Source organism: Podarcis liolepis, assembly GCF_965112155.1.
Source record: "Podarcis liolepis genome assembly, chromosome: 16".
NCBI classification, from domain to species: Eukaryota; Metazoa; Chordata; class Lepidosauria; order Squamata; family Lacertidae; genus Podarcis; species Podarcis liolepis.
In genome coordinates this window covers 38,568,326-38,581,523 of record NC_139567.1, presented here as the reverse complement: position 1 = coordinate 38,581,523, position 13,198 = coordinate 38,568,326, and the positions used below count along the sequence as shown (strand labels likewise).

General features: G+C 46.6%; 1 protein-coding gene across 2 annotated transcripts in view; it reads left to right on the top strand.

Moving 5' to 3' along the window:
• The window catches only part of AATF (apoptosis antagonizing transcription factor), a 63,440-nt gene that overhangs the window by 33,724 nt on the left and 16,518 nt on the right, over window positions 1-13,198 (top strand). The window contains exons 9-10 of one of the 2 annotated variants that reach the window (XR_014520081.1): window positions 8,699-8,766; window positions 10,829-13,147. Coding sequence is in view for 1 of the 2 variants with exons in the window: in XM_083479898.1 (XP_083336024.1) it covers window positions 8,699-8,766; window positions 10,829-10,909 (149 nt within the window). In the remaining variant the exon portion in view is untranslated. The remainder of the gene's footprint in view (window positions 1-8,698; window positions 8,767-10,828; window positions 13,148-13,198) is intronic. The other variant, XM_083479898.1, reaches the window with a different exon arrangement.

The window sequence follows — 13,198 nt, the reverse complement described above, 5'->3', positions numbered from 1 at the left end:
TTGCAATTCCCATAAATTGGTACCTACAAGTATCCTGCCTCCAGCTGCAAAGGAAGAGCTGGTAGCCATTGATAGTCCTCTCCTCCAAGAATTTGTCTATAATCGTATTTTAAAGACATTCAGCTTGCTGATCGTTGCTGCCTCTTGTGGCAGCGAGTTCTGTAGTTCAACTATGCGCTCTGTGTGATGAAGGGACTTTCTCCTTTCTGTCCTGAATCTTCCAGCATTCAGCTTCATTGTATGTCCACAAGTTCTAATGTTAGGAGAGAGGGTGAACATTATTTTATTTCTCCACTTTTCTCCGTGGCAGTGTGCTCCTGAATCCCAGGCATCACAAGCAAGGAGAATGCTCTTGTGCTTATGCTCACCTGGGGTGTCTGGTTGGCCTGAGAACAGGATTGCAGAACTAGACGGCCTCTTCTTAGGTCCTTAATTTCTGCATCTTTTAACTACTTGAGCACTTCCAGCTCTGATTTTGCAGGCACGTGTCGTGTACAAAACGGAATTTAAACAAAGCAAATTCAGTGTTTTTGTGGTGCGCGCGCGCACACACACACACACACGCAAGATTTCTGATAATGCCATGCAGACAAGTAATTACAAAATCTGGCAAACTATTACAAGTCAATAATGGTGAAAAATGGAAAGAGGAAGTGGGCTTTTTTCCTCCTCCTCCTCCTTCCATCCTGACAAGTTGGTTTACCTTAATTAAACTGGTGAGCGATTAATATGGACAGTTGATCTTGTGGCTCTCATTAGATGCATTTAGAGGGTGTGTGTCCCGTCCCCCCCGGAAATAGGAGCTGCCTGCAACCATTCCATAGGTTAATGGCAATACAATAATCTTATCATAGGCATGTGTCTCTGGAATGGCTGAGTAGGTGGTTAATAGCACGTTTTTAAAGCTTGGTTTGGGGGCTTCTCTTAATGGGTTACTAAGAAGAGGACACGTCATATTTTTTCTGTTGCTTTTCACAGTTACACAGTTTTCCACAGCGGCATTCTTTATATTTAATTTTTTTGCGGGTCATTGCTGAGCTGGTGGTAGATGTAATTAATGCCTAACCTTCAGCAGCTGTGGATCGGTGTTGGTATATTCATGGTGAAGCTGTCATTTAGAAGCTAAGAAGAGCTGTGCTGGATCAGGCCATTGGATCCTGTTCTCCCAGTAGCCAGTGAGATGCCTGTGGGAAACTCAAACGCTGGGCTTGAGCACAGCAGCCCTCTTCCCTCCTGCAGTTTCCAGCAACTGGTATTCAGAAGCATATTGCCTCTGGCCTGGCAGGAACGTAGCCATCGTGGATAGTAATGGAAAGCACAAAAGCAAAACCTGAGCCCAGCAGCACCCTGTCCACCTGCAGTTCTCAGCTCCCAGTCAGTTACTGTGGAGGTAGAACACAGGCGTGCTGTCGAGTAAGGGTTAGTAATGCTAATTTGTAACCTAAAGCAGAACTGATAGCTTTCTGTGACTCTCCACAGGTGGCTTTAGACATGGACTTGCAAGGTCTAATTCTCAGTGTTTGTTTTTGCCCGCAACCAGCTTTAGAGGGGCACTTTCGCCTTTTCTGAGTGTGCATTGTTGGCTGCTGATAGCTTGTTGCCCCAAAACAGCAGGATACTTTCCCAGTGTGTAGCCAACACACTGCAGTCCTCATCGGAGGCCCTTCTTCATGTGCCGCCTCCGCGAGAGGTCTGGAGGTTGGCAACACGAGAGAGGGCCTTTTCTGTGGTGGCTTCCTGCTTGCGGAATGCTCTCCCCAGGAAGCCTCGCCTGGTGCCTTAGTTACATATCTTTAGGTGCCAGGTAGTAAAAGAAGCATTCCTCATCTCCCAGACCTTTGGCTAATTAAGTCTATGGCCTTTTAAACTGTGGTAGGGGGGCATTGGACAGTGTTATAGAAGCGACCAACATGAATTTGACCAAACTGCGGGAAGACAGGAGTGCCTGGCGTGCTCTGGCGCATGGGGTCACGAAGAGTCAGACACAACTAATCAACTAAACAACAAACAAAAGGGGGTATTTTTTTTGCTTATTATGGTATGCATTTTTGTGTGGTTTTTTTAATATGTAACCCACCCTGTGATCCTTGGATGAAGGGCGGTATAGAAATTTAAACAACAACGGCAATAATGAACTCTGTATAAGAACATTAGAAGCGTTCTGCTGGATCTCAGGACAAAGGCCCATCTAGTCTAGCATCCTTTCATCACAACCAGATACCCGTGGGAAGTCTGCAAGGCGGCTCTGGGTGCAAGAGCAGTCTCCCCACTTGTTTCCGCCAGCAGCCGGCATCCAGTAGCATTACCGCCTCCCAACAGCGGAGGCAGAACAAAGCCATCTTGGCTAGTATCCCTGGGCCTTGATCCTCCCTGAATTCGCCTAACCAACCCTGTTGGTGGCGGCCGCCATTGCATCTTGTAAATGGACGAAGAGAAAGAGGGAGATGGAGGATGAATGAGAACATTAGAAAAAACCAAGGGCCTATCTAATCAGCCCAAATTACCAAACGAAGTGCCTTTGGAAAGCCCTCCCCCCAAGTTCCCCCAGCTACTCTGTACTCAGAGACCTGCATTCTCTGAACTTCTCTGAACTTGCATAGCTAGGAAGGGCAGGTCCACCTGTTTCAATTCTGTTCCATTTCATATATGCTCAATCATTGGACCCTCCCCCCTTTTTTATCTTAAAAAAACAAAATGAAAAATTGCACCCACCTGACTTGCCGCTAAAATAGGCATTTTTGTGCACCGTCTGCCCTGACTGTGCATGCTTTCCAGTGCACATTAGACACGTTTTCTGGTACGTTTTTAAAAAGCACATTACAGACATACACATATTGGCATGCTTTCCGGGGCATTTGCCCCCTGTGTGCATTTCCCTACATCGCAAAAGTGTGAGACGTGTGTAGTAACTCTCCCGTGGTGCAAAGGGAACGTTAGCGTCGCTTGAACTCTGTTTTCTTTAGGCCCCTGGCTCTGCCCGCTACTGGGACCGTGGCCCTTGGAAGCTTGCCCAGAAGGGAATGTGGTCCCTGGGCTGAGAAAGACTTCCTGCCGCTGACCTTGGCAAGTTTTAGCCTTCCGAGCCAGGCTATAAGGGGGCCATATTAGGAGATTTGCATCAGTGGAAGTCGTTTGGTGCCAGTTTGATTGAGAGAACTCGCCAGCCACAGTTTTATCCCAGTTCCTCAACCACCACCATTTCCTTTCCCCCTGCCTCAATCTTCACACATCGGGGGCTTAGTGCTGATAGTGTGATTTACTTGCGTTTCCTACTTAATAATTAGACACTGGGAGACTCCATCTGTCACTCCTAATGGAATACGTGGGGGTCTGACTAGAGTTTTTCTGTTTTGACTAATAAATTCTAACTGGGATTGCTGAGCCTAATGAAATATTACAACTTCAGGAACGGAGAGTGGTGTTCTTTTTCTTTCTCATTCCTCCCCCCACCTTCCCTTCTTCTTCTTCTTCTTTATTAAAGGCCCTGTGCTGGAATTAAAAAAAGAGAGAGAGATTTTGCTGTTTCCTCCAGTAAATTGGTTTATCATTTATCCTCTTACTCTGAACCCTTGGCTCTGCTCTGGTGCAGTCTCTGTGTGTTGGCTGCAAGGCCATAGGACAAAATAGCAGAAAAACTAATCAAATATTTTATTTTTAAAAAAACCAATAGTAATAGTAGAGGCACCCATGCAGAGCCAACCAGACTTTTTCCATTGGGTAGTGTCCCTCCCTTGCCTGTGTCTTAAGTTTCTTTGAAAAAATAAATAAATCCATTGTTAACATGACTTCAGTGGGTTGGAGAAGGGATAGCTCAGTCGGTAGAGCATGAGACTATTAAATCATGGGTCATGGGTTCGAATCCCATGTTGGGCAAAAAGATTCCTGCATTGCAGAGGGTTGAACTAGATGACCCTTGTGGTCCCTTCCAGCTCTACAATTCTGATTCTCAAACTTCAGGTTGCTTTTTAAATCTCCCCCCCCCTCTCTCTCACACACACATTTATTGCAGTTATATCCCACCTTTTTCTGTCCCAAGTTGCTCAAGGTGGCATCTGTGGTTCCCCCTGCCATTTCATTTAATCCCCACGCAACCCAGTGAGGTAGATTATACTGAGAGGCATTGACTGCCCAAGGTCACCCAGCGAACTTCATGGCCGAGTGGGGATTTGAACCCTGAATTCCCAGGTCCTGCTCCAACACTAAACCCTACAGCACACTGTACACACACACACAAACACAGAAACTAGCTAGGTCAGAGATGGGGACCCCTCTCTTGTTTGCTCTGCAATATGGATGGGGAACCCCAGGCACTGGCCTCGGGGCTTCTTTCTCCAAAGTGTGCCAGGAGCACCTGATACAAAGAGTGTGGTGGATGCTCAGAGAAGAAGCCCAGCTCTGGAAAAGAGACCTATTGATTTCACCATTGGAAGTGTGGTGTTTGTGTAGGACTGCAGACTTAAGTTTATCTAACTTGGGTGGCTTTCTAACCCCCAAACCCCATGCAGAATTTGTACCCTTTTCTTCCCCTAAAGGTAAAGGGACCCCTGACCATTAGGTCCAGTTGTGGCCGACTCTGGGGTTGCGGCGCTCATCTCGCTTTATTGGCCAAGGGAGCTGGCATAGAGCTTCCAGGTCATGTGGCCAGCATGACTAAGCTGCTTCTGGTGAACCAGAGCAGCGTACGGAAACGCCATTTACCTTCCCGCCGGAGTGGTACCTATTTATCTGCTTGCACTTTGACGTGCTTTCGAACTGCTAGGTGGGCAGGAGCAGGGACCGAGCAACAGGAGCCCACTCTGTCACGGGGATTCGAACTGCCGACCTTCTGATCGGCAAGTCCTCCGCCCTGTGGTTTAACCCACAGCGCCACCCGTGTCCCTAACCGGTGCCCACCCTACCCTACAGACAGCGCCCACTCGTTTCTTCCCCTACCTGGCCCCAAAGGCAGTTGTCTACACAGCCCCCTGTGCTCACGTGACAGATCCACCAAGCAAACTTGCCAGGAAGGAACAATTTGCTGCGAACGCAAATACGCTTTCTTTTTTCCCTTTCCCTTTCCAAAAATAAGATTGGCCATACCAGCTGGCACTGGTAGGAGAGGAAGCGAGGCATCTAATAAGTATCGCCTTCGTTTTGCTCCTCTCCAGACTCTTTGCTCCCGTGATATTGCCTGGGCAAAGGGAGCAGCCCATTTTCTCCCCGAGCCCCAGAGGGCAACTGTTTACAGAGCGGTGCCGCCGTTAACACTGGTTTTAACGTGTCGCCCGTCTGCGTAAGGCTGGATTTGGATCTTGTACTTAGCTGCCAGGAGTGACTGTGATGAAGTGGGAGAGATAAACTGATAGATTGTGTGCCAGGAAGATGTTGGGGAATCAATCAGATAAACAGGGCAAAGAGAGAGAGAAAGAGAGAGAGAGGGAGCTTGCTGGGTTTATTTTCTCTGCTCCCTCCCCTGCGGGAACAAAGCAGCGGCCTCTCTGCCCCTTAACGGCTCCGAATGTAATTGCTGCAGTAATAAGAATTTAAAGGGTGTGTGTGTAAGCAAATGGAAAAAGCATCGCAGGGGGCTTTTTAATTGCCTTTATGTTTTTTAATAGAAGAGTTGTTGAGGAGGGTAGGAGAGATATACAGTTTTAAATAAATATATATACACGCATCCCTTAGGTGTCTGTTAAGGCTAGGTTAGGTGAAACCTTTCTGGAATCTGTGTGTGTGTGTGTGTGTGTGTTTGTGTGTGTGTGTGTATTTCTGCATATGCATGTGTTTGTAAGCCACGGGGGGGGGGGGTTGCACCCGGGACCTTCTGCATGCAAAACTGCAAGCGAGTTGCATTATCAAAGGGAGGATTTGAATCCTCCTTAAAATATGCGGGCCATAGCTCAGTGAGTAGAGCATCTGCTTTGCATGAGGGAGGTCTCAGGTTCAACTCTCACCATTCCCAGGTGGGGCTGGGAATGTCTCACGCCTGAAAGCCCTGGAGAACTGCTGCTGGTCCTTGTAGATCAGGGGTCAGCAAACTTTTTCAGCCGTGGGCCGGTCCACTGTCCCTCAGACCAGACTATATTTTGAAAATAAAAATAAAAATGAATGAATTCCTATGCCCCACAAATAATCCAGAGGTGCATTTTAAATAAAAGGACACATGTAAAAACACGCGGGCCGGATTTAGAAGGCGATTGGGCCAGATCCGGCCCTCGGGCCTTAGTTTGCCTACCCATGCTCTATGGGCTCCTGGATACCCAAAAAGGGAAAGGGAGCAGTTTTTTCTTATAGCACCCCTTTTTAAAAAAAGTAAGTTTCCAGTCCTCGTGGGACTGAATAAAAAGAGCTGATTTGCATAGAAAGCTGCCTTATATGGAGTCAAGACTGGAGGACTGTTGCTGTTCAAAACTGCCCCCTACCCTGCTGACGTCCATAGAACCAGACTTGCATTCTGGCCATCGTTGCACAACAAACAAGATAATCAGAGGTTGGTTGGGGTCTTGGGAGTTTTGTGTCGTTCTCCATCCTCCTCCTTATTCTCAACAGGCTAAACAATGCAAAAGAAGCAAGTGTCTATAAGAAACGAGCCTGATGCAGTTAGCTGGCAGGAAGGCAATAAGCCCAATAATTCTGCTTAAGGCCTCATCCGTAAAAAAAAGCCTGCTGGATCAGGTCAGTGCCACATCTGGTCCAGCATTCGGTTCTCACCATGGCCAAGCAGAGGCGCATGGGAAGCCCACAAACAGGATCTGAGCACAACAGCACTCCCTGCCACTTGTGTTTCCCAGGAACTGGCATTCAGAAGCATTCCCTCCTCTGACGGCAGAGAGAGAACAGAGCCATTGTTGTTGGAAGCCATTGATAGCCTTCATCTAATTTAAAGCCATCACTGCTTCTTGGGAGGAGCATATTCCATAGTCCAACTGTGTCGTATAACTTATGGAGGACTAGAAGCTTGCGGTGCCCATTTTAAAGTGAATTCTGGGGTTCCCAGGAATCTCACAAAACGTGTCACATTTTCAACTGTGTTGCTGCCTTTTGTTACTGAGCCAGAAGTGGAACGTAGCCATGCATCAAACATTATCTTGAGCATTAACGTATCCCACTTCTGGTTTGCATTGAAATCCGAAACAGGCCAAAAACCCACTTGTTTGGGCTTAAAAGATTGTTAGCTCGCCTGTTCTCCCCCCGTGTAGAGATGGATGCCTTTATCCACCTTTTCTTTCCCTGTGTTTTCTGCCTGACCTTTTAAAGATTCTCTGCTGATATAGATGGGGTGGATTAAACTAATCATAAAATGATGAAGGGAAGCCTGCAACGCTCATTGATTTCGTCTGAAATTAACTGTAGTACAATAAGTCTTCCTAATGGCATTCTGTGTTGCGCTCCAAAGCGAGTTCCAGCTTCCTCCTATTCTAACCCCCCCTCCATAATTTATCTTGCCCCAAAGGGACCCCTCCCCTGGCATTCTTGATGAAGAAACTATTGCAACACCATCTACTCCCTTTCCAAAACAGAAGGCGGCTTACAATAATACGTCAGAGCCAGTGTAAAGGCTTTCCCCCTCCCCTTGATTACCAGGATTTAAGACAGGCCTGGGGGCGGGGCAAGTGTGGCCCTCTGGGCTTCTCTGTCTAGCCCTCTGAATTTCTTGAAACACATCCCACTGACCCAGCTTCGCAACCTCCTTGAGTGTTTTTGCCTGGCTGGGAAGTGTCTGTGCATTCTGATAGTGCCTCTTGCTCTTGCCTAAGTGGAGGACACAGGGCAATGTGTGAATGTCTGCAGCCTTTGCTGTGCAAGGGTAAAAATTAGGTTTGTTGTCCCACCCACGTCCGCCTCTGGTCCCACCCAACACCTTGAATGTGGCCCTTGAAAGGTTGTGCAGAAGGGAATGTGGCCCTTACCACTGGAAAAAAAATATATTTCCCATTGCGTGTTTTCAGTAGTCTCAAAGCTTTTGCTGAGTAAGGGAGCTTTTCAAAGAAGGAAATACAAGTGGCAGTTCTTGAGCTTGAAGAATAGCCCAGAGGTCAGGGATGAAGGTCCTTCTTTGAATGCAGAAGGTCCCTGGTTCAGTCCCCAACATCTCTTGCAAGGGCTGTGACTGTAGTCTTTGTCTGAAACCCTGGAGAAATCCTGCCAGCCAGGGGTGGTGATATTCTGAGCCATTGGTAACCTGACACTGCATTATTCTGGTTTAAAAACCGCTTTGAGGTTTCATTCAAAGCTACTTTATGCTGTATAGATTTGAGGAAATAAAGAAGCCGAGCCAGGAATGGTGCGCTCCTGCTGGCGTGGGACGGGTGGGTGAAATTCATGGTTCCGATTCTCCTGAGTTCAGAAGCTGGGTAAGATCCGTTGGGAGTTTCGGCGAATTCATTCCAGTGGTGTGCAGAACGAAATGATCTGGCAAGGCTGCTGGTTGAAGGGACAAGGGACGCTTGATATTTATTGTTTGTGGCCAGCAAAACCATTCTAAGTATAGGAGCCAAGATGTTAACACTTGAGCCTGCTAACCTATGCGGACTTAGCCTGGGGAGGAAGGAGGAAGGAAGTAAAGTCTAGGCGAGAAGGAACAGCAGGTTGGCTTTCTTTTCTGTCTCCCCCTGCCCTACAAGATGGTTGTTCAAACCCAGTTTGAGAATTCCACAATCTCGTATTGCTCTTTTCAAAAAACAAAACCAAACATGGCTTCCTCTCTCTTCGTTTGCAGCTCCTCAGGGAACTTATTGAACGCAAAACCAGCTCCTTGGACCCCAACGACCAGGTGGCAATGGGCAGGTAAGCGGCCTGTTTTTGTCTGGCTTGAAACATTGCACAAAGGGCAACACACTGCTGGCTCGCGCAGGGCAGTGCAATGAATACTCAAGTTTTGAGTCTGAATTGTAATGTTTGCAAAAAGGCAAGGGGATAGGTGGGAAGTGATTTGTGTTTATTACACCCCGTATGTGTGTGCCGAAGATATTTGGAGGAGACTGAATTGGAGGGAAGGGGGTGGACAGGAGGCAGGGAATGAAAATTCTTCCTGCTAGTTACTCACATTTTTATTTTTAAGCTGGAAGCTGGCATTGCCTTCACCTGATTTACTTGTCGGGGAACCCGGCATCGCAGGGTGGGGTGGGGTGGAATCTCAAAATCCAATTACCACAATCTTAATATAATCTTAATTACCGCAATCTATTTTATTGTAAAGTCAGATAAATGTACAATGTAATCACCACTTAAGTGCGGGAGTTTTTTGGGCTGCCTCCTGTTTAAATGATAGCAGAGCCTTGTTTCCATAATATTCCAGACATACCACCAAATAAACAAAAACAAAACACCACCAGGCAATATTTTAACAAGGATGAAAACCGTTTCACCGATGTGCCTGAGCTTTTTTTTGTAACGCATCAAACAGCTTATGGGCAGTGATTTGTATGCAACCAACTCCAGCTCAATTTTTATTTAGTTTTTTGGGGTGTGTGTGCACACATCCATCCTGTATGTATGTGGCTGTGTACACACGATACCTTTTAAAGCGCATTCAGAGCACACACACACACTACCCCCCAAATCTGGGGAACTGTAGTTCCCCCTCCCCACAGAGCTATAATTCCCAGCACCCTTAAACTACAGTTCCCAGGATTCTTTGAGAGAGGAAATTTACTTTGAATGTGCTTTAAGGGTATGGTGTGTTCGCAGCCAGAGGTTCTTTCCTAACTCTCATTATTGTGTCCCCCCCCCCTTTTTTTTAATGTTCTTCCAAATTTTAGCCGGCGGCTGTTTTCCAAATGTGTAACATTCATTAACCAGATTTAGAAATGTTGCTGTGTGTGGTGATGGGGTGTGTGTTGGGAAACTGCCAGGGAGATAACGTCCATCTGAGCCCCCAAGCCGGAGTTCTGGACGTCCATCGGCCTCCCGTAGTCACGCAGATCCAACAGTTAGGGACACGAAGCCTCTGGAAATTCCTAGCCACATTCCTAGGCTGGTGCACCCTCTTTCAGCAGAAAGCACAGTCAAAAGCTTGCACCGCAGAAGAGCAGAAGAGCATATTTACAGACTTTATTTAGAACATGAACAGAACAAAAGAAAACACGTCCATTCTTAGTCAGCGTCTCTGACCATCTGGCAAAAACGAAAGGAATATCAGAACATAAACATCCTGTGAATAGGACATGCGCAGACTCTGTGACTCCCAAAGCCTGCTCCCTTTAAGGTGGAACGGAAATATCCTAACAGTGTGTGTTTCACTTTTTAAGAAAGCCTTTTTTTTAAGCACCAAACTGGTCATCGAAACAAGTTCCTTCCTGCAAGTTCCTTCCTGGTCCCTCAGCTTGTTCAGAGGCTGCCAGTACCTTTGGGTACCTCCTATGATGGTCTCTGAAAATATCCCCTCAAAAGTCCTCCATCCATGAGAGGCTGTTTGCTCTTCCCACTCGGTTCCTGTTTGCACTGGCTCAGCGTCTCTGGCAATGACCCTCCCTCTCCCCTTACACATGCTCAAATTTTACTGGGTGCCAGGGTTCGAATAAGCCTAGTGGCAGCTGATATGGGTGCCTTTCTCCCATTGATGGGGGCCCTGGGGGCAGATTGTTTAAATTATTATTTAAATTTATCACCCGCCCTACATCCTAAGGTCCCAGGGCGGTTCACAGCACTAATACACAATATGGAGAACAGATTAAAGCAATTTACAATCAGAAAACTTAAGTGGGTCCTAGAAATATACACCAGCCCAAGCTGAAGAAGTGCATCTTCAGCATTCACCCAAAAGCTGTGCGATGATGTCCCCACCCTCTTTCAAGGAACCTTAACAAGTACTGCAATTCCACCCCACCCCCCACCCCCGCTTCCTTAGGCAATGGCTGGCTATCCAGAAACTGCGGAGCAAAATCCGGAAGAAAGTGGACAAAAAGGCCAGCAAAGGAAGGAAAATTCGGTGAGTACATTAGGCTGCCTTGTCTTTGCTTGACGGATCACTTTGCACCATACATGCCCATTTGACTCTTTCGGTCAGCCAAACTAGCACTGGTGCATAATGCTTGTTCCACACTTGTAAGAAATCAGTCTTTTAGACTTTGGAACTCCTTGCCTGTTGACATAAGGAAGGTGCCTTCCCTGTATTTTTTTTTGGTGTCTGCCAAAAAAAGCATTTTTGTTTAGGTAAGCCTGTCTAGGCATGTAGAAGCTGGCCTGTGCTTTAATCTGCTTTTAGTTTATTGTTGATTTCAATTTTTTTGGTATGTTTTAAATACTTGTTTTTAACTGGTGTGTGTGTGTGTGTGTGTGTATACACACACACACACACACACACTGATAACTTTATTCTTTCGTAAACCACTTTGAGGTTTTATTACAATCAACCGGTATATACTGTATTTTTCTGTGTATAAGACACCCCTGTGTATAAGACGCCCCCTATTTTGGGGGACTCCAAATCAAGAAAACACCCCTCAGCACTACCCGTGTATAAGACGAGCCCCAATTTTAAACCTAATTATTTGGTTTAAAAAACCCTAGTCTTCTACATGGAAAAATACGGTAAATATTGTGAAATAAAAACAAACGGTCTATGGTGCTTGGCCAGTTGTAGCTCACCCTCCCACCACGCTCTGTGGGACCTGACTGCCTTCTTAGCTTCGAGTTTTATTTATTTGTTTCTTACACAGCCTTACTTCTTCTTATATCGATAGGCAGAGGCTATCAAAGCAGTATACAGTAAAAAAAAAGGGGATAAAATTGCGTTCACCATCAGAGGCGATGCAGAGGGTGGCAGCACAAGAACGGGGCCTTCTCAGTGGTGGTTCCCCATTTGGGGAATGCTCTGCCAAGGGAAGTTTGTCTGGTGCCATCATTGCTTGATCTGTCGCTGCTAGACTGAAATTCACGCCCCTGAGACTCTGAGCGGGAAGATGAGTGTGCATGTTTAGGGAAGCGTTTAATGTTTGATGGATTACTGTATTTTAATATTTTGTTGGAAGCTGCCCATAGTGGCTGGGGAAGCCCAGTCAGATGGGCGGGGTATAAATAATAAATTATTATTATTATTATTAGTAGTAGTAGTAGTAGTGCGTGGCTGCAAGGCAAGTGTGCATGGTTGCATTGCATGTATGTGCTCAGGTGGCCCACAATAATTTCTCATGTTCCTAAATGTTTAAGTCACGACCCCAAGCATTACAGGCTTGGAAATGAATACCTAGCCAGTCCAACCATTGGAGCAATGCGTCCAGATCAGTTGTGGTTGGACTCGAACTCCTTTCATCCCTGACCGCTGGCCATGTTGGGGGGCTGATGGGAGCTGGAGTCCAGCAACACCTAGGGGGCTTCTTGGGTCAGCTAGCACCAATTCACCTTTTTTCTCCTGAGTTGTGCGTCGGAATAAATTTGAAGCACAAGATGTTTCTCTTTTGATGCATTGAAGCCAGAAAATCTACTGTACTGCCTTCCCTGCTGGTGTGGTTTGGTTTTGGGGGTTGGAGGTAGGGGAGAGATGCACAACTTCAAGCACCGTGTGTGTGTGTGTGTGTGTGTGTGTGTGTGTGTGTGTGTGTCCAAAACAATAAATCCCGTGCTCAGATGGGCACTTGATAGAAGTCAGCCGAGTGGGGCTGGGTCAGGCCTGGCATAGCAATTTTTAAGATAGATGTCATGAGATAATTTATGAAAAGAGGGTTGAGCTGCTTTGTTGGGCCTAAAAGCCTGTAATTATTGACTATCAATATTCCTTCCTGTCAGCGTTGTACGCAACTGGGATATATTCATGACTCCGCCAGAGCCCGCTGACAGACATCGCACCACCCTGAGCTGGGCTCATAGAACCTTTCTATTTATTATTATTTCTTCTTCTTCTTCTTCCTTTTAGCCAAAGGGATTTAGAACAGTTTTTGTCTGTGGGATTATGTCTCTCTCCCCCCCTCCCCCACCCCCGAGTTATCAAAAACCTAAGAGGGGGAGGGGAATGACCAGGGATGGATTTAGGTTTGATGAGGCCCTAAGCCACTGAAAGTAATGGGGCCCTCTATATGTCCAGCTGTCCTTTGTCAACAACAAATTGTCGCTGTTTTTTTGTGTTGAATATATGCTATATGGTAATTTATGGACCTGATAGGTATCTAAAGCCATTGGCACATGTTGCCATGCAACCAGTGCATGCAGAATGTAGGCACCCTAGACAGTGGTACCTCGGGTTACATACGCTTCAGGTTACAGACTCTGCTAACCCAGAAAT